Source organism: Rhagoletis pomonella, unplaced genomic scaffold, assembly GCF_013731165.1.
Source record: "Rhagoletis pomonella isolate Grant_MI unplaced genomic scaffold, Rhpom_1.0 Rhpom_scaffold_00002, whole genome shotgun sequence".
In the NCBI taxonomy this organism is placed as follows: domain Eukaryota; kingdom Metazoa; phylum Arthropoda; class Insecta; order Diptera; family Tephritidae; genus Rhagoletis; species Rhagoletis pomonella.
The window spans coordinates 72614300-72636728 of NW_023458556.1; the positions used below are offsets into that span (position 1 = coordinate 72614300).

At 34.9% G+C, this 22429-nt stretch overlaps 1 protein-coding gene across 1 annotated transcript; it reads left to right on the forward strand.

Annotated features, from left to right (window-relative positions):
* The first annotated feature begins 1200 nt into the window (after positions 1 to 1200).
* On the forward strand, positions 1201 to 2347 carry LOC118734722. Its single transcript, XM_036464424.1, has 2 exons — positions 1201 to 1356; positions 1408 to 2347. The coding sequence occupies exons 1-2, from the start codon at positions 1214 to 1216 to the stop codon at positions 1991 to 1993; spliced, it is 729 nt and encodes a 242-aa protein (XP_036320317.1). The 5' UTR covers positions 1201 to 1213; the 3' UTR covers positions 1994 to 2347.
* The last annotated feature ends 20082 nt before the right edge of the window (positions 2348 to 22429 follow it).

The following is a 22429-nucleotide window of genomic DNA, read 5'->3' on the forward strand; positions in this document are numbered from 1 at the left end:
ACAAACAAAAAAAAAAAAACAAAAATAAAAAAATACTATGTGAAAAAGGCTTCTATAATACACTACAAAATAGCAAAATGCTAAATAAAAGAGGCATATACTATAGCAAAAAAGGCAACTCTTCTACCGCAAGACTTGATAAGTCCACAGAAATCAAAGCGGACCACAAGTTTTTGCTTTATTTGCAAAAAATTTAGCAAACATTGATTTTAGTTAAAGATTATTGCAGAACTTTTGGATTCTGTGGTCTTGTCAATAATAAATTCATAATCTTATAATCGCGGGGACGGGAAATAAAGTAATTAAGTAATTAGATAGTATAATAGTATAGTATAATAGTATAATGGAAAAACATAAAAAATTTAAACAAAAAAAACAACAGAATACTAATACTTAACGGATAAACAAAAGCACTAACAGGTACCGGACAAGAAAAACACATACTAACGGCTATTTAAGATGAAATTATTTGGAAAGAACCTAGACTAATCTCAGGCAAAGCACAGTTTTTTTTCTCACCGTCCCCGAAGTATGGTAACAAGAAATGTAAAATTCATAAAACTTGCGGTGTGGATATCTAAAAAGGCCACAACAATTCAAATTTTTTTGTTTTTTCTTTCTCATAAAATTATCGAAAGACAGTTTACTCTTCATATCCGGCGTTTGCGGCCTCAACATATACAGCGACGACTCCCCTCTGGTGACTATTGATCATGGGCATGGCTGGATCTTGAATGGACACTTTAGTCTCGTCCACGTGATTGACCTTAACTACTTTAACATAGCGTTGGAAAAACTAAGAGAGACAACACGGTATGAGATCGAAAACGAAGCAGTGAGGACAGTTTTACAATTCCACCTGAACCAGACTGAGCTACGTCTTGAAGAACTTCAGATGACCAAATTGAGAAAGACACGTTCTATTGACTGGATCGGTTCGGCATGGAAATGGATTGCTGGCTCTCCGGATGCTGCGGATTGGGACTATATCCTTCGAAGCTTAAACGAGGTGGTGACCAACAGCAACCACCAATATCGCGTCAATGACAAGCTCTTTAACGGAACCCGTGAAGCAATTGAAAAAGCAAATCAAATGATGGTTCACATTAATGCAATCAGCAAGAGTGTTAAAGAAGAAAACCTTGAACTTCTGGACCTAAGTAGGGTTCTCATCCTTAAAGAACAAGTATCGGAGGTGGTGCAAGCATGCCAAATGGCAAAAACGGGCATCGTGTACACGAACCTGCTTGATCGAGAGGAAATCCATAGACTTATACTCGAAGAAGAGTCCTTACCATACCAAAACTCAATCGAGGCTATAGAACACGGATCGGCATCCGTATACTCGAACGGAACACTTCTTCTGTATGTTCTTTCCATGCCAAAGGTGAAGCCGGACAGCTATCGACTCTTAATGACACGAGCTGCTATTATAAATGGACAACACGTGGTACTCGACTATGAGAAAATGTTGATAAATCAGGACGAAACGTTCGGTATTAAAAATGATTGCTCGTCCATTGGCAATTACTCAATTTGCGCACCCAAATCGTTGGCTAGACTACCCGAAGACGGATGCATAGCGAGATTGTTAAAAGGCGGAAATGCGAAATGTCACTTCGAACCATCCAGCAGCATAATCATAGAAATGATGGACGAGACATCACTATTCCTAACGAACTTTTGGGGTAAAATCCAGGGAAAAAACTACGAAAACGTCCTGAATAGAACATATGTCGTTTTGCTCAACAACGAAACCATCGTAGTGGGAAACCAAACGTTTACCAGCAGGTCGACAAGGATGGTACAGGCTTTGCCACCTGCATTAACAAACGGGACGAGTAATGGCCTGAAGCTGAATTTGGACTACATCCACGAGCTTAGCGTAACAAACATCCGACACCTACGAAAATTGGGCGAAACTTTTCACTTTTCGCTGATTTTCGACACCGTTGCTTTGACGATCCTTGCATCAATATGCTACGTAATTTAGAGGAAGATTACTACAACTATCTACTTTCCCAGGCTCAATCGCTCAATCAAACAAGATCAGCCAAACGCCCACTTCAAAGATCTACGTCAGGAACTACCTCATCAGCGGGACGCAGATGTTTAAAGGGGGGGTAGTTAATACGGGGGCTAACACACATACCTGTGTGAATGTGCTGACGCCGCACTTCCCCAAACACGCGCATAACCAGTGCGGGTAATTGAGCTCTCATGCAAAAATAATCGAACATACGTTAGCATAATTGAATCTATGGGAAGCGCAGCGTCAGCAGTTAATTCAGCCGGTTAGACAGTAAGTCATAGTATTAAGAAATATGTTGCATTCATTCCATTTGGGACAGCGGAAGCAGATGGTAAATATACTTGTACAAAACTAATTATTGTCTTTTATTTTAGGAAGGACAACTCGGGGCCGCCGTGCGGCCCCCAACTTTAACTTTTTCGGGCTCACGGATGTGAGCTCGATGACTTGCATATATAGGCTGACTTCCAAAACGTCAATTGCTTTGTATACGTACAAAGTATAAGGTTCCATAACGTCGAACTATAAAATATTGACAATGTATACTGTTCCAAACCGCAGCCGATAAGTTATCGCAACGTATCGCTTGAGCAATCAGCGCTTCGTTTGTTATTGGTTAGCATTGGTGTTTTAAATATGGAAAATACAGAAAAATTGTTCATTGCTATATTGAATATTTAAAATATGCAATGTATATGGTTGCAATGTGTCGCAACTCTGCATATACAAATAGTTTGAATACCGCAGTATAGCAGTTTCCAAACATTGTATTGATACGTTTTGGAAGTCAGCCATACTGTTTGTGGGGAGTTTTTCTACGTTCCATTTGCTACATTTCGTATAAGATATACGTGATTAAATGGAACTATTTTTTTTTAAGCTGAATAACGGTAAATTGCAAATATCTCGAAAACTTATATATGGAAAAAATTCTAAATTTCGGAATCAGCAAGCGATTCTGCGCATTTTCGTTGTAAACCAGTGTTTATATATAAAAATGTTATGATAATGTTATAAATATAAAAATGTTTGTGTTTTTCTCTTGCTTTTCTTGCTTTATTCCGACACTATAGAAGTTGATGTTTATTGAAATGTTTTAAGTTTGTATTTGCCTTAACGTATGTATTTGAAAAAAAAAGTTAATTTTTGATATTCCAATAATTAGCTTTATGTTATAACGTTAGACAAGTAGTTATAGTTTCCAGTTTTCATACTAAAATCCTATGAAAATTCACTATTTCGCTACTATCTCCCTCACTACCAGCGTAATAACTTTCAGCTTTAAATCGATCTGGATCTTGCTTTAGCAACCAAATTAATTTCTGGCAAATTAATTTTAGATTCATTAGTACTTAAACAACATCATATTAAATTTTGAGCTTTACTAAAATGATTTGAAAAATTATTTTTTTTAATAAAAAATGACGTCTGGCACAATGTTAGCAACAACGGACACGTCTGGCAATAATAAATCTATGTTTCTAAAAGTTAGTTAAAGCCAATAAAAAGAAAATTAGCCTTACTAAAATGACTTAAAACAAGTAAGAAAGTCTAAGTTCGGGCGGAGCCGAACATTAAATACCCGGCGCAAGTATTAAATATACGTTTTTTTTACCTTTCCGAAACCTTGCGCTAGATGGTAAGCCGGGGTGAATCAATTTTGAGTAAATTAGCGTCCTTCAATTTCGAAATATTGAAGTTTCAAGCATTTCTGAAATTTACCGTTATATGAGAAGCGGCCGTTATTTTAGTCCGATTTCAATAATTTTCAACGTGGCAAGCACAATAACCACACCGAGTTTGGTACAAATTGGTAGAACGGTTACCGATATACTTATATGTGATCATAAGTGGGCGGTGCCACGCCCATTTTCAAAAATTTTACCATAAACGTATTTCTTGGTAAAGAATTGTTGCAAGCATCAATTTTGAATAAATTAGCTTCAATATTTACTGATTTATCGAAGATTTTGTGTTTCTCTGAATTACCGTTATATGGGATGTGGGCGTGGTTATTGTCCGATTTTAAAAAGTTTCGGTGATTTTTTATGCTGTACCAAGGCCAACAACTGTGCCAAGTTTGGAAGAAATTGGTGCAGCGGTTACCAAGATATACACATGTAACCATAAGTGGGCGTGGCTACGCCCATTTTCCAAAAATTTATAAATATCAATTTTGAGTGAATAATCTCCAGTAGTTACTAAAATATCGCAGTTTTCGTATTTCTGAAAATTACCGTTATATGGGAAGTAGGCGTGGTTATTGAGCGATTTTAGAAATTTTCGGCCATTTGGTATGTTGTGCGAAGGCCAACAACTGTGCCAAGTTTGGAAGAAATTGGTGCAGCGGTTACCAAGATATACACATGTAACCATAAGTGGGCGTGGCTACGCCCATTTTCCAAAAATTTATAATATTCTTATTTTTCGTCTAAAAATTATTGTAAATATCAATTTTGAGTGAATTATCTTCAGTAGTTACTAAAATATCGCAGTTTTCGTATTTCTGGAAATTACCGTTATATGGGAAGTGGGCGTGGTTACAGTCCGATTTCGCCCATTTTCAATACCAACCTACCTTGGATTAAGGGAAACCTACATACCAAATTTCGTTGAGATATCTTAATTTTTGCTCGAGTTATCGTGTACACGGACGGACGGACAGACGGACGGACAGACAGACATGGCTTAATCGATTTCTTTTTTCATCCTGATCATTTATGTATACATTTGTCTATATCTATCTCGATTCGTTTTGGCTGTTACAAACAATCGTTATGTGAACAAAATTAATATACCCTTGTGCACAAGTGCGCTCGGGTATAAAAATTAGCATTTTTAACTGTAAAGATACGATGCGCACTAGTCAACGCAACCATTACCGCCTGCCAGATGATCCCCACGCTAACCGAGGGAGTGAAAGAGATGTCATATCAAAAAAACCAGCTGACCTGAAATTCCTGCTCGAAAACGTTGCTCGCTCTTAGACTATTAGGCACTCTGCGCACGGGTCGTATTGCTTTAGACGCGTATTAAATTGTCTTTGCAGCAACGATTCCTCTACGCCTCAAGATCTGCACACGAATTGACTTCAAAGCGTCTAGGTATGAGGCGCAAAAATGTTAATTGATGAAAAATCATTATTTCTTTAATAAATTTTCAGTTATTTTTTAATTATTTGCACGAGTTTTATTGTTTCAATTGTTTTTTTTTATGAAATGCATGCACGCACACGGAAAATTGTAAACAAACTTCTTCTTCCTCTTTTCTAAGGCTATCTGCACACTTGTCGTCCAATCATAGTTGCGTTATCGTCTCGCCCTGAAATTTTGAGCCGAGCACATGCACTTCAAGGGAGATCTGCACACTTGCCGTTATCGGCTAGTTATCGGCAAATAGTAGAAGATGCAGAAACGGATAAGTACGGCACTGTCGCTTGCTAATCGTTGTGCACGCATTCTTTGTTTACATTTTATGGGGAAAAATTAGTGAAAAAGTAAATATTTGCATAAAAATCAGTATTTTTTGCATAAAATCTGTGGAAATTATTAAAGAGTGGATAATTGCATTAAAATTCAATAAATGTGAGCGATTTAACTATAAAATATGACGAAATTGTAAAAAGTCTCTGTGTGCATGCACAAAACACATTTCAGGAAAAGAAAAGATATTACTGAAAAATGATGTCTAGAATTGTTGCAGCACAGTCTATACTTTACAAATTGCATGTTTTTGTAAATATTTCGTGAAAATATCAACCAGAAAAACAGGAAAAACCTGCTCCAAGAGAATTTTTAGACGCCAAATGAATTGAAATATCACGACCGAGTGTGCGAAAGGGTAGTCGTCATGTAATCGTTTCATCATGATTGTGACGATGAAGCAACTATGATTGGACGACCAATGTGCAAAAAGCCTAAGCGTAAGTACGCCTAGCTACCAACAATGCTGTACGCCAAGCGATTTGCAGCTACCCTGCTGTAAAATTTAGAGACAATCTGACAAAGCGCTAGTTCCGAACTAATATATCAGAACTAGTGCTAGAAAAACATCGATGTTTCGATATTTTTGGGGCAACAACATCGATGTATCGATGCATCCACCTTTTTAAATGGCGAATTTTGTAAATGTTGGCTGAATTCATTAACGCAGATATGCAAACCATCAGTCTCTTTAATTTCACAACCATACAAGATAAATGAGTTCAATTTGGATTTTGATTTAAAAGAGAGTGATATTTTGCATTATTGTGTTTATAAACGCAGCCATTTACATATATTGCTGAAAATTTACTAAAAGTCTTGTAAAATTCAATTTGTCAATTTCTTAATAATTCATATTAAGATTTCAGTAAAATAGAGTTCGAATGACGAATAACAAATGAGTAAATTGTTTTTCTCGTTATTCGTAAATAATAAATAACTTTGCTTATTCAAAGAAAAATTATTCGGATGACAGATAAATTATTTTATTCGTTATTCGAATAACTATTATCTTCATTAATTATTCGAATAACGAATAAAATAATAATAAAATAAGTAATCTATGTATATGGATATGTACATATATTAATGTATAAAATGATAGCCGCTTTGGTTGTTCGGAATTAAATCAAATCCCTGGATAGATTTAAGTAAAATTTTCGGAGGTTATTCCCTGCGCATAAAGTCCTATTAAAGGCTACTAGAAAACTCATTGGCGATGGAGCCGAGTTATCCGATTTCGTCCAAATTCAAAGTGTGTTCTACCTGCACGATGAAAAATACTTATGCGAAAAATGGACCCGCTAGGTTGAGTTATTTAGAAAATCAGTATTTATTGTACAATCAGGTTGCAATTCATAATGGTGCTGCAGTCGACACCCCATACGTCAGGACTACTTTGTTTCTATGTTTATATTATACGAATTTATGATGTCTCACGTCGTCATATACCCTAAATGCGACCTTGCATCTACCTCCGCTTGATGAAATTGCCCGGGCGGCCATTGCCGCAGCAGTAAGACTCAAGGAAACCAGCTCTTGGATATTTTAAAAGTAGCGAATTAGCGAAGAAAGTTTCGACCACATCGTTCCAAGAAAGACCACGGTTGGTTTATCAATGGCCAAATTTGAACGTGCGGGAAAACTTTTCGTCCTTTAAAACAGTAGCTGGCCTTCACATTCAAACGATTCAATAAGTGAGGCTGAGTGCGTTTAATGCACTGCTCAGCTTCAGTGATGCCACTCACAAATTTTTTTCCGTACCAAAAAACGTACCAAAAGGCTTTTGAGAGTGCCAAAAAGATTATTTGGCAGTAATGAAGGACAAATGGTTGTTATTTATTTATTATTTTTCAATACAGAAACAAAAAGTTTTAAACATAAATTAGCACAAATAAATTCACTTCACTATATTAATTTTTAACAAAATGATTTAAAGAATTAAAGCTTTAAATCAAACTAAAAGGAACTACACTCACGGAAAAAAATATTGGCACAGAAAACTTTTTACAATGTACGCAAACTTTTTATTAAAATTGTTCCGCTTTTTTTAATAAAAATTTAATTCATACTACAGCAAAAAACATAAAAATATAATTTCTCTGATCAAAACTCAGGAGAATTCAATATATTTTCATGCGAATTTTAATCTTTTTAAGCAGATTATATTTTTTCATGTTTTTTTTTGTTTTAGGATTAATTATATTTTCATGAAAAATTACCAGAAAAAAATTAAAATAAAAAAGTTTGGACACATTGTAGAAAGTTCTTAGTGCTAATAGTTTTTTCCGTGAGTGTCAAAGACTGCATTTTGGTTTCACTTTATGGGCTTATAGTCTCTTGCAGGACACCATACATAATGCATTTCATTTTTAACTAATTCTTTACATACCATAATATTATGGATAGTCTTAACCTCTAACTTATTTCTAAGACTTGTTTTAATAAGATTAAGGGACGAAAACTTTCTTTCTGCAGCTGCAGAGCTATGCGGCAAAGTTAATAAATTAAAAATAAAGTTGGTCAGTTCCGGGAACATTAGCTCGCCCAATCCATTTTTAAAGCTTCCTACCTTTTGCCAAAAAGAATTAATATCCAAATCGCTTTTCAAATTATGGTCGCTTAACTTAAGCAAAGTCCATTGGCTAATGACTTTATCATTATCATCACTTAAATTTTGAAATTTTAAAATGAGATCAAATATACAGTTATCCCTATCAGACAAAACTTCAAAAGGTGTTATAATTTTTAACAATTCAAGATCTTTTCTATTAAAATCAAACCGCATTTTGACTTGGTCTAATAGCTCAATATAAAATTTTAAAATACTGTCTTTTATTTTATTTATTTGCCCAAGTGTTAGATTAGTTTTCGATAAAAATATTTCAGCTTTTGATCCTATGAAAATTTTGTCTTTTTGCATATGATTAGAAACATTTTTGTAATCAATATTGACCTCAGGTGGTGTGCCTTTTTTAATAAAATTGCTTAAAATCAACAAGAAATTAGATTTTATATTACAATATAGATACGGCAAACGGCTTTGTTCTGATTGGAAGTCTTTGTTTAAGTTATTTATTAACGGCAGCACATATGACAAAAATAAAAAATAAACTTTGGTTTCATTGTCTATTTTTTCAGCCAACTGATCAGATCGGAGCGCATTGACCTCTAGTTTTGAACTAATAAAAAATAGCTTTAAACTATCCCATTGTTCAAGGATGCGCAAAATAACTCCTTCTATCATGCGCTAAGAAATAGTTTTTCGCATTTTCTGACAAACGTATTATTTTGAGTTGTGACTCTTTTGAAGACGGTGTGCGATATGTGTATGTATTTGTGAGCCTGTCGCTCATTTACTTCTTGCGATTCTTGCGAATTGTATCAATAAATATGTATCACTTTTTTAAATTAAGTATCGAAGCATCAATATGGAATAAAACCAATAATTTTTATGAAAAACCATTTTCCAAAACAATTTCAAATTTATTGCGCGAGCAAGTTGAAATTATTTCCCGAAAGCGATTTGCGTAATTTCAGTTGCAGTTACACCTTGCAATTTTTATTGCCGAAAGTGATTTCTGAAAATCTGCAAAAAGGACTTTCTGACTCTTTACACGGGAAAGTAGACTTTATATTTCGCATTTTGACAGCTAGCATTGACACTTTTAACAACACCTTTAGTCTGGTAAACTATGTATGTTTATCAAGAGCTGATTCGTAGCTTTTTTCCTATACAAAGAATAAATTAAAGAAATTTTATTTACTTAAATGCGTTATGCCTTTCGGCAGCGGGCGGATTCAAAATTGGATGAATATCGTACAGCTGATTGCAGTTTACCAACTACCAGAAAAACTTCTACCACGAAATTCGGTAACCGCAAAACTCCACAGGCAAACACCGCTGGCCTACCAACTGTCATTTTGACGAGCAGTATGATTGCAAGTTTTTGTGTGTGGGCACTTTGATGTCTTGATATGTATAAGCATTTGCCCCATGACGCCGCCAGACAACATTCTCTCAATTTCGGCGTTTAAAAACATTTACATCTTAAAAAACAACTTGCTGAATAACTTCCTAAAACGTTATCATAAATAATACAATAGGGAACAGATTCTTATTTTGATTTAATATTAATATTTCATCGATGTTACTACCAGCACGCGTTCTTTCAAGTGAAAATTTGGCTGTCAAACTCTCAAATTGCCTGCAATAGATGTCAAGCAATAAGAGCTGACATATATTGCAGCCAATGAGAAATAGGCGGTATCCATTGGAAATATATTTTGTGACATGGTTATCACGACGTTGGTGTTTTCCTGTGGACACAGGGCCTTACCAAGCACCGAATTACCGAGTACCAAGCTCTAATTTTTGTTATTGAACATAGCAAAAAAAAAAAATGCAACGCTATTATATTGTTCGTTTATTCACATTTTGATGTTTTTCGTCATGGACCATGAATCACAACACATGAAAAGTTCGTTCAGTGAACGACAATGAACTTTGGGATGTACGTTGCCCCAGGTGCACATGTGTTGTAATGCATACAAATTTACAGATTTTTTTTCATTTGTATTTGGAAAAGTATGAAAATTTAAAAAAAAGTATCTCTCCAAAATTCATCGAAAAATTTATCACTTTTGACCCACTTGGATCAAAACGGTCACACTGCTGTGTACGTATACGAACTGCGACGCTGGCGTTGCTCGCGAGCAAAAATTGCCCAGCTCTGCTCTAGATGGACGACACATTCCAATTTTCAACAAGAAATCAAATTACGCTTTAGCTGCTTTCAGTTTTTCGGGCGAAAGACGACGTGGTCTCGAAAATACTGGTTGGGCCGTTGTATCGATGTGAGGGAACACCGTCGATGTCGTTTTGGATCCGTATGACGCTAGTTTTGAGATAGTCGGGAATTCTGATAAGATATCAGCAAATAAATTTCCTGCTGTAAACTGTTGCTGCAGTACACTTTATCGGTTCTCCTAGTGATGTAGCGAGATGTCAAGTTTTCGATAAATTTGTTTCATCGCATATCGACAAGCAAATCATAAAATTTGATGAAATCCGCACCAGTAATAGGTTGTGTAACGTCTGCGACCAGGAATGACCAAACAAAATCGCGGCGAAGGCCAAGGTCTAGTTTAATGCGTTTTTCCCCAAGTACTTTGATAGCAGCACCGCTTGCTGCATACAACTTCATAGTGGAAGGGCGGATTTCATATGATAACGCTGTGAGCGGGAGAATGCATACGTCTACTCCCGTATCGATGAGGAAAATTGTATTCGCCGTTTTATCTCTTACCTGGGGGGGCTACTCTGTAATGCGATACGAAAGGGCAATAAGTAATATGCTGTGACGATTGCCTATCGCATCGCCTTTCTCTTTCGCATCGCATTACAGAGTAGCCCCCCTGGAGGCGAAAAACTGAGTGTCCTGTGACAAGATTTTCGGTAAATTTTGCCACGGGCTTTTCTAGTCAATTTTGCTTGTTTGCTATCGCTTGAATTGCTCGATGTCGGCGTCGACTAGCGCTGCGGCACTTGCGGGTATTGGTGCCGTACTTCTGATGATACCAGCACTCTATGTTTGTGATAATGCGACTGTGTCTCTAGCACCAGATGGTCGATTTGCGCTTTGCGTATTATGATAGGTGGTAGTTGATGGCCGAGACCGTGAGCGAGAATGCGAGCGAGAGCGCAAGTTGAATCTTTCGAATCGCTTGGACAAGTCTTCTATAGCTGAATGCAGAAGTCATTTACTGATAATAAACAAACCGCTTATCCAAATTAAACAAGTTTGATATGAAATGAAAAAGGACTAAAATAGATTTGAAACGGAAATGTCTAATGGAGGAAAGCCACCTATTGGAAAATATTTCAATAAAAAATGTTATTTAATTACCATAGAACACACCTTGCGTCAGATATATGAATTTCTTTTGTATTAAATTATAAAAAATATAAATAGAGGTGGTAACCTTCGTTCGTTATTTCTGTTTAAGAGCTATTTCCGTCCTCTTTCATTTGATGTCAAATTTGATTAATTTGGAGAAGCGGTTTGTTTATTATCAGAAAATGACTTTTATATAAATATTTGTTATTTTCGGTCCCTGGCTGAACGGAGTTGACTTATCTCTGCTGCCTCCTTTCTCTCCTGCGACACTTGATGAGGAATAACAGCATCAATGATTGAGTCGGCTATCTTTGTGAACTCTTGCGCAAATTCTGGAATACACCTTGTCCAAATTCCCTTGAGAGCAGCTTCTCCCAAGGTAGTACCTGCAACTCGTTTAATTCCGAAGTAAGCTCCGAAGGTTTGCTATCACCAAGTGGAAGCTCTGATAATAGTCTATTTATACGTCTTTGCTCGCTATCTGCGAAATGCTCTATAGTTTTGGTTTTGACGTACTCGAATTTGTCGTTTTGTGGCAATTCGGCGATGACTTGGGCCAACGATATTCCGCTATCAGTAGGCATTTTGCCGATGCTGAAAATTTCTCAGAAAAACCCTTGATTTTTATAACGGAACTCGTAGCGATACTACGGTAGGGATGTCGTCTGCGTGTCGTGAGTCGGCAAATATGGTGGTCACCAGTGTAGCTATTTGTTTCGCTACTGTGTAACGTGGTGTTCTTATCTAATCGAACACTATTAAATACAAGACATTATCTACAGCAAGTAAAAAGATGTAATTTTTATTGAATCTATTGTACAAAAGGTTAGTCCTCTAATTTTATAATAGAAAAATGAGCGCATGATATTTATATGGCTTGCAGGCATAAAAGCGAATGAATAAAATATTCAGCTCAACTAACAGCAAGCTTACAAAAAAGTGGTACATTACAAAAAGAGAATGTCAAAAATGTTATAAATGTAAAAGTGTTTGCACAGGGTGCTCCACATACCATAGCCCATAAAGCCTGCGTTCACCTTACACATTTTTTATAAATGAAATAAAAACACATCGTGATAATTTAATTCAAATTAATTCTTTTGAATATATTTCTTCTTACATTATTTAAATTGAAAAGCAAAAAAAAAGTTGCCCGGATTCCTTTCCTCGTTTATGAGATAACGGAATCAGAAAATCTCAACATGTAAACATAGGCACTAAAAAGTCTGCGTTCAGTTTGCTTATTTTGCTAATACTACTACTTTGTAAGTGTTCGTCCGATACCGCCATGTACTCGATACCAGTACTCATTTAAAAGCATCGAAAGGGGTACTCGATGCTACTCAAAGTATCGCTAGAAAATATTCGATTCTACTTGTACTCAAAAGTACTCAGACGAAATATTTCAAAACAGTTTGCAAATTTTTTAATAAATAAATCCATCTTTTATGTGTTACGAAGATATACTTTAATGGAAAACGGCTTTTTAATATGAAAATATATGCTTATTTTTGACATATATAGGTAAATACATATTTTTCGTAATTTTTATATGTTAATTACAAAGTTATAATTGAATTCAGAAACGGCTTCACATGAAAATGCATGCTTATTTTTAACATAAATGTATACATATGCACGTAGTTTCTATAAGTCTATAGTACATGTACATACGTACAAATATATGAAAAAACGTAGGGTTCACATACCGGCAACTAAATGGAAAGGTTTCATGTCTCGGCAAACAAAATATAAAATATTATTCGATATGTCCGCATATTTACGTCCACCATCTAGGGGAAAAATTTTTGATGAAATACAATAATGGATTACAGAATAAGGACGACAAAATATGTATACCTCGGTGCGATACTACTTTAGAAAAAGAATCGGGTTTTGGTGGAGGCATTAAATCAGTGTTTTGCGTTCTAGTTTTGGAGCTATCGTTCGGCCTATGCATACATATGTATAATATAATAGGGCTATTCGCGATTCGGTGCATAAGAGCTGACAAATTTATGCAATTGCAGAAATATGCCATGGATTGTGAGCGACGTTTATTAAACTGTCATGGTAAAACTTTTTTAATCAGTTGATAGAAATGTCAACCAGAGTTGCAATGCATAGCATTTTTATGCTATGGGTTTTCGGTATTGCAAATTTGTCAAACCATGACAAATGCAAATGCGTGTATTTTGTTTGTGTATTGCAAATAATTTGCAATACAAATTTGCAATGCAATGATGCTAGGCCATTTGCACCGGATCGCGAATAGCCCTATTAATTATCAACCATAGGAAACTTACATGTGTACATTCTCCAAACAAACGTTATGGCGCTTTCCATGCTTATGCAAATTTGAGGTATTGCCCCAGAACTTTATCATGCATTTGCAGTGAATGCACTTTTTCAAATTTGTATGTACTTATTCATTCATTTCAGTGATTATAATTACTACAATAAGATGTCTTATCTTTTATAGTACAACAAACAATAATTATTACAAAGCGTTCCCAAATTTTTGATATTGGTGCCATTTTTCTTCAATGTAAAATATCATTATGCAATAATGAAAGGTGTTATACGTTGGCAACTTCTCGCTCTAATCCGCCATCTTGAACTACCTTAGGAAAAACTGTGATGTTTCTTTGCTAATTTCACCGAACATTTCCCAAAATATTAGAAAAAAATTCTAAACAAGCTACATTGGGCACGTTCAGAAGGCGCAACAGCTCAGTAACTGGTGCGATTGCACCTTCTGAACGCGTTGTTGCGTACTTCTGATCAACTGAATAGTTGCGTGTTAGATGATCGTAATATTTTTCTGATCATTTGAGACAACATGTTGGTGAGTACCTTTGAGAGTTGAATTTGACAGCTAATGTATCAAGTCGTTCAGAAGACGCATTACGATCACTGATTTTTTTTAGCAACGGTTGCGCTCAACTGCGCACTTCTGAACCAACCCATTGATTCAATTTTCGTTGTTCGTTTTGTTCTTATTCGCTAACATTTGTTTTCTAATTGCGTGAAATTTGGTAAGTATTGTAATAAAACCGAATTATTTTACAAATAATTTATAATTTTGCATTTATTAGGTCATTTCCTTAGTGTTTTCCTGGCCGACCTGTGCTGGTATTGTAATTAAGAGATAATACACGTAAGTTACAACATATTATTTTGACTTCAATGATGAACCATTCCATTTGCAGCATTCTCTGGTGAACTGCAGCTGCGGCCGAATTTGATTGTGTGCATCATCCTGCAGATATTTTGAAGTAAGTTGGAACCAGCTCTTTGTTATTTCAAAACCTAATGAACCATTTATTCGCAGATTTTGTGGACGCTTCTGCTGTGCTGTTGCGCCTTTGCATTAGTGTGTGCGTTGTGCTTTAGACACGTTGAAGTAAGTTGAAGCCAGGTTTTTGTTTGTTAAAAACCTAAAAAGCCATTTATTTGCAGATTGTTTTTATGCTTCTGCGGTGCTGCGTTCCTGCTTCACCCGTGTATTAGATTGCTGCGTTCCTGTTAATATACACATCGTCATTTAAAGTACAAAACCGCGTACAAAACTGACATTGGCTTCAAAAAATTGGATTTTCTCACACAAGTTCTTGGCTGAATCCTTATCCATTCTTCCTGAAATATACTAGCCAAAAATGCGATTGCTTTTTAAAAAAGGATAACCATTTTGAAATATGAGTGTTTTTACTCTCTAGAAAATAATTTATGCAACCTCGCATACGTGGGTTTGCATTATCTTGATACGCGGTTTTGCTTTTTATTGATACACGGTTTTGTACTTTAAACGACGATATGTAGATGTATGTACATATATATCACATATATTGACTTAGATATGTATAGACAATTAATGATGTGTACATAATTTTTTTTATGTTGAAACTAGATATGTATATAGTATGTTATTATCAGGGAACGGATTTTATGGAAATTGCCTTTTTTTCTGCTAACGAGATAGAGCATATTCGATTAAGAATGTCCACGATTTAGCTTTCCCTGATTCCATATATACACATTTGATGTTGCCTTTTTTTGCCTTTTTTAAGATATTTGCCTTTTTTTTGCCTTTTTTAAGATATTTGCCTTTTTTTGCCTTTTCTACCTTTAAAAAAGTGATTATAGCATTTACAATTTTTTTTTAAGATTAAAAAATATACACATTGCCCATGCGGCTTATAGAAGCGCAGAGACCTCTTACCAAATTGGTGTTGGAAAAATTCAATACCGTTTTCTCAGCTAACGAAGGCTTGGAGACAATAAGGGGTGTAGATAAAATTGTAAAGGGCGAGGAAAACGCCCTTATTCCTGATAATATGAACGTTTCAAACGTTCCATGTTTAAATTGGGCGCCGCTTGTATCAACTTACGTCGAGCACACATTTAGTACATTCAAGGCATTTCTTCGCGAAAATCGAATGAAAATGCTGCCAGAAAACTTCAAAATGCATCTTGTGGTTCAATGTTACTACAACTATACAGATTAAAGTTTTATGAGTTAGAAACTCGAAAGGATAAAATAGCCAAAGATTCAAAGTACAAATTTTTCATATAATGAACCTAGTTCATAGTTTTTCTCTTTTTACTTATAATATAAACATTTCTAAAATACATGTATTTTTTGATTGTTCTTCGTATTTTCTGTCTTTTTTTAGTGCCTTTTCCTGCCTTTTCCGCTATTTCGTTCTGCCTTTTTTTGCCTTTTTTGCAACACCTAGTGCCTTTTCCTGCCTTTTTCACTATTTTATTTTGCCTTTTCCAGCCTATTTCGTTATTTTATTTTGCCTTTTTTATAGGTTTTTAGGTCCTAAAAATCCGTTCCCTGGTTATTATTATTATTCGGTTCAAAAAAGTCCTATCTCAAATGAAAATACTTTGAAAATGTGCTGAGATAGGGCGTTTTTGGATCGCCAGCTGAGATAGGGTGTTTTTGAACCGAGTTCTGAGATAGGGCATTTTTCAATCAAATTCTAAAATAGGGCGTTTCCAGCCAAATTTTGAAATAGGGCGTTGAAAAGTTTTCTGATATCGAGTGTTTTCGACCTGGCTGCCGAGATTGGTCGATATTCCACTCAGCCATCGATATATGGTAGCATTTTTCGGTATATGGAAAACGATTAAACACGATTTGTTTTTATATCGATTCTAAAAAATCAACGGTAATTTTTAGCCACTTCAAACTTGCATATAATAAGACTAAAATTGAAGGGGCTATAAAACTGAGTGCTCAAAAAAAATTCTAACACTTCTGAGAAAAAAGTGTGAATTTTGGGTGAAAATTTGTTGTATTTTTTGTAGTTTTCTACGAAGTTTTAAAATTGGGTTTATATGGGTTTTGTTAGAAATTGAACTTTATTTTTGCAAATTCTTAGAAATAAATTAACATGAGAGGGAAACAATATCACTTTGAAATGGGGTTGCTATTGATATGACCGATACTGTAGGTATATAATAAATTTTGTACAATTAAAAATCAAAGTGGATTTACTAAAATGAACACAACGTAACTATTATAAATTCTGAAATATATTGTTAATTTCAAAAACAAATAAATAAAACATTGAAAAGCAGTCAATGCTTGCTGTATGACTCGACCTTGGATGTACGTGAACTTGGGTTATGTATAATTGTTTATATGATTCCTCAAAGTATCCCTTATATAGGGCTGCCAGACGTCCCGGTTTTCCCGGACATGTCCCGGTTTTAGACTATTTGTCCCGGTGTCCCGGTCCAACCTTAAAATGTCCCAGGTTTCGTTTAAGTGTCCCGGTTTTCGATTTGATTGCACAAATTTTGCATAAAAATGACTACACTGAGAGAAAAAACGCGTTGTAATATTAAGAAAAATTTTATGAATTCACTGGGGGAAATAACGCATAGTAAACATGAATATTTTTTATTTGATTATCGTTTTGAAATCTTCGTACTTAAAAACAATACTTTCATACCACGCACACGTGGTGTTGAATCAAACTGAACATTTGAATGCACATTTACATGTCTGGCTGTAGCTGAGTGCACGAAGATGCTTGCCACAATTTGCTAATTTCCAGAGCGTCAGGGTTCAAATCCCATTACAGACAGCATGGAATTTAAATATATTTTTTTTAACTTAATTATGAAAAAGCATCCGTTAAGTGCAAAGCGCTTCATTTAAATATTGGCGTATTTAAATTGAATATTTCTATACTAAATACTAAAATTTGTATACTTAAATTTATTACGAGTTGGGTTGGTGCTCACAAGCAACGAAGCAAATGACTGATATTTTAATGTTACCTTGTATTTATTTTTTTTCTTTCGTGAAACCTAGATTACTTATAAGTACCGTGCCGGTTATTGGCTCGGAGACTCTTTCATCTGATCACAATTTCTAATCAGATCTTTTAGAAAAATTTTGAAAATGTAGCTTTTCAGCCAATTAGTAAAGTGCAAGTCTGAAGTTTCCAGAAAATTTCGTTGATTTACAATTTTTTTACAATTATTTATTTTTTGCTGACAGTGTCTTCCACATACAAAAAAATGTCGAACATAGTTTGTATGGAAGAAACTCTCAGTAAAAACAATACCAAAAATCAACTAAATTTTTATGGGCTGCAAAACTTCATTTTCAACATTTTTATAAAAAAGTCTGAATAGAAAGTTGCGAAATTGCATGCAACATTATTGCATTTTCCCGAGTTTTGCACAAAGTTTAGAAATTTTATTTTCATGTTTTCTGATGTATTTAGTATAAACTGTTTTTTATAAGGAATAAAAAGGGTACATGCACTGTGGAAAATTATCTGTACTTTAGTTGTGATAAATTGTTTTGTTTTGCTGGTGTACGTTGTAATGATCTCATGATCTCATGTTTTTATGTTTGTTTTTGTCAAAATAAAATTTTACTACATCCTTTCGTACGATATTATCTATATATAAATACGCCACAAGAAAATTTTTCAATCCCTTTTTTGAAGGCACCGTTCGCTCGATTTCAATGAAACATACACCGATTTAAAGGATATAACTTCCTCTAATCCAGAAATGTTAATCCCGATGCATAGAGGGCGTGGCATCTGACATATAGACTAAAATGTGAAAACCACTATATCTGTAAAACCAATTATGCTGGGGAACTGAAACCTGGCACAGATGCATAGATTGTAAATACCCTACTTACAGTGAAAAATGGTAGGTACTGGGAAAGTGGGCGTGGCACTTCGCATAAAAACTGAAATTCTCATATCGCTTATCTCTGGAACCACTTATGCTAACGTCCTGAAATTGTACACAGCAACATATGTTGTCAATACCGTACTTACGGCGAAAAGTGGTAGATTTTGGAAAAGGGGGCGTAGCACCGCCCATACAAACTGAAATTCACAAATCGCTTATCTCTGGAACCACTTATGATAACGTCATGAAATTGGACACAGCAACATATGTTGTCAATATCGTACTTACGGCGAAAAGTGGTAGATTTTAGAAAAGGGGCGTGGCACCGCCAATAAAAACTGAAATTCTCATATAGCTTATCTATGGAACTGCTTATGCTAACATCCTGAATTTTAGCACAGCTATTTACGCTAACAGTAACGTGCTTACGGCGAAATGTGGTAGATAATGGAAAGGGGGGCGGGGGGTGGCATGGCCCCATACAAACTGAAATTCTCTTATCGCTAATCTCTGAAACTGCTAAAGCTTACGTCCTGAAATTAGACACAACAACATATGTTAACGATACCGTACTTACGACGAAAAGTGGTAGATTTTGGAAAAGGGGGCATGCCACCCGCACATACAAACTGAAATTCTCATATCGCTTTTCTGTGGATCCGCTTATGCTACCGTGCTGAAATTTTACACAGCAACAATGCTATCAATGCCGTACTTACGGTGAAAAGTGGTAGATAATGGAAAAGGGCCGTGGCACCGCCCCATACAAACTGAAATTCTCATATCGCTTACCTCTGAAACTGCTAATGCCAACGTCCTGACACAGCCACATATGCTATCAATACCGTACTTATGGCGAAAAGCGGTAGGTATTGAAAAAGGGGGCGAGGCACCTCCCATACAAGCTCAACTTCTCATTTCGCTTATCTGTGTATCCGCTTATGCTGACGTTCTGAAATTGTACGCAGCTGCATATGTTATCATTACCGAACCGAAATGCAATTTCCATATCGCTTATATCTGGAACCACTTATGATAAGGTAATGGAATTTGATACGCCTACATCTATAATATAAAATGGCAAGAATCATTCAATTGGAACCATTTTCTATCAGATCTCTAAATCTCATTGAATGATTGTTGGATCAGTGTGTTTGTCTTCCGTTAGGTGGCGCAGGGATTGAGAGTAGAGATGGGCATGAGACAAAATAGTAAGTCCCGATCCCGCCCATACCGAAATTAAATTTTTAACTTCCGAACCTGCTCACCCCGACGTTTTTCAGAATTGTACCGCGGGCCCGGGGGGCCCCGAAATCTATCTCTAAAAAAATTCACAAGTCTTGCAAATTAATTCCAAATAAAATAAATTGTATGAAAGATCTGGCATCCTCCGATTATTTTGTTTGGTTTGCTGTTCGTTTTCGTCTCAATAAAACATAAAAAGGTAATTTTTCATACAAATTTTTTAAGGAAGATTTTCTTAATTTTCCGAGGTTGCGGTTTTATAGGGAGTACCGGTAGAGGATTTTGGTCCCATTCAATATTGGTGATTTAAAAGTGTATGGAAAAATGTCGAATTTCGACAACTGGGCGATACTAGTTATTATAAACTCTTCATAGTCTGGTGTAGACTTGTATCAGATTCTTTCAAATTGTAGTGTTATGAGCACAATCACGTGTAATGGGCAGATAACTTATCAGATTTATATGTTGCATAAAATCTTATTGAATTATAGGCAAATATATAGTCAAAATCTTAAGAGATAGAGATTTTAAAGGATATTTTACAAATTTTAGTTTCGCTTTATTTCAATAGAATAGTTATTAAAATTTATCAGTATAATGCTCAATTCGCAATTGTTCATGAAAAGACTTTCTTAAATATGTGTTATTATTTATTGCTAAAATGAAATGAGAATAGTTATCAAGTCAATAAAAAAATTTAAATAAAAAGAAAAGCACTGGCCACGTTACACTTATTTATTAGGTAATTGTGCAACGAAGTCAGCTATGATTTCTTTTCTTCCATATGGTACCAGTATGATATCGACAATACCAGTGGCGTAGCCAGGTGGAGGGGGGGTTCATTTGGGGGGATAGATCCCCCCCTTCGTCAGTGAAATGAAACTTTTTATTTTTGAATTAATAACACAATACTATTTTACCCTTCCGATTTATAATTTTCTTATTTCAGACTGATGACAAATTATCTTTTAATGAGTATATAAAATTATCGGTTGGTAGATTATGTATTTGAATATTTGCGAAATACACTAGGCCATATTGCTTAGTTTCCCACAGTGTTGGGAAATAATCGATAATCTATACAGAAACTGTACTTTTCGACTGTAAATTGTATCGACTTTTTAATTTGCTCATATGCATGCATGCATACATAGATTCCCTTCAAGACCAATGATTTGATGGTATTCACGGGAAAGTTTATGTAGGTACATTTACATATTTGACACTTTTAACATAAATGTCAAGGCAGATATTTTAAGATACACTTCTTAACACACAAATTTGTTTAAGTTATTATGAATGGATAAAAGAGACATCTTCTTTAAATTCAGTACTAAAACTTGACATTTTAAGTGCTTATCAAAACTTTATACATGTTAACTAGATTGGCCATTTATCTTAAAAATATATAATTTTAATTATTTGTTTATAAAAATGCAGTTTACACTTTAACAAAACCCGTATAAATCCAAAGTTTAATCTTTGCGCAACATTAAAAAAATCAACGAACTTTCGTAAAGCTTTTTAATTAGATTTCCTAGAAATACATATTTTGAGTATGCAGTTTTGTAGCCCGATGAATTCAAATAAAGCGCAAGTTTAAAATACATAGCTGCGACTTATCCATGAACGAAAGACACAAGATCACGCGGGAAGGAAAGAAAGAAAAAAGTTATTTTCTAGCTGCCGAAATCTCGACGCCATCTTTGTTGTAAGAAGTAAACAACGAAGAGAACGGGGAAAACCGCGAAATTGTTCAACGCATGAATAATCATTTTCATTATGAAAATTCTTCTATAAATCATGTCGTTGTGTTAAACTATTCTTTACCTTATGTGTGCACACGTTGTCACAAGCGAAAATTAAGAAAATTGCTGTAAAAGCCACCATCAAATTGTTAACAACGAAGAAATGTAAACAAACGGCTAATGTCAAAATCGTTAAACTTTTTTCCTAAATGCGATTCTAACGGGCTACTCTCCTTCCCGCGTGATCTTGTCTTTTTGGTTCATGCGACTTATCCTTGATTTTTAGTATGTTTTTTTGATGAAAGCGTTGCTCATTTTCTTCATTAAAAAATCGTCGAACATACTTAGATAATATGGAAGAAAACTACCGACATCGTCAAAAATATGCCATACATCAACTGTAAATCACAGCTACTTTAAATTTGCACTTTATTAGACTAAAATTGAATGAGCTAAAAAACTGCAAAATATAAGAGATAAAATTGAAATAGAAAGTTCGAAATTTTTACGAAAGTTTGCCGATTTTTTTTTAATGTTGTTCAAAGATTAAACTTATTTTCATTTAGTGTTTGTTAAGGAATAAACTATATTTTTATAAACAAATAATTCAAATTAAAATATAATAAAATAAATAGTCAAATCTAGTCAATATGTGAGTGTCGTAAAGTTATGATATTTAAGAACATCTCTTTCTTAATTAACGATGACACTGTTTCTATATGAAGCTGATTTCAACATTTTGTTTTAATAAAATTTAGTATCGAAAATATTCTTTCAAAACTTGCCTAGGAATGTGATATAATGGTTCGCTCAAAACCTTTTTTCAAAACTTATAAAGGCAAA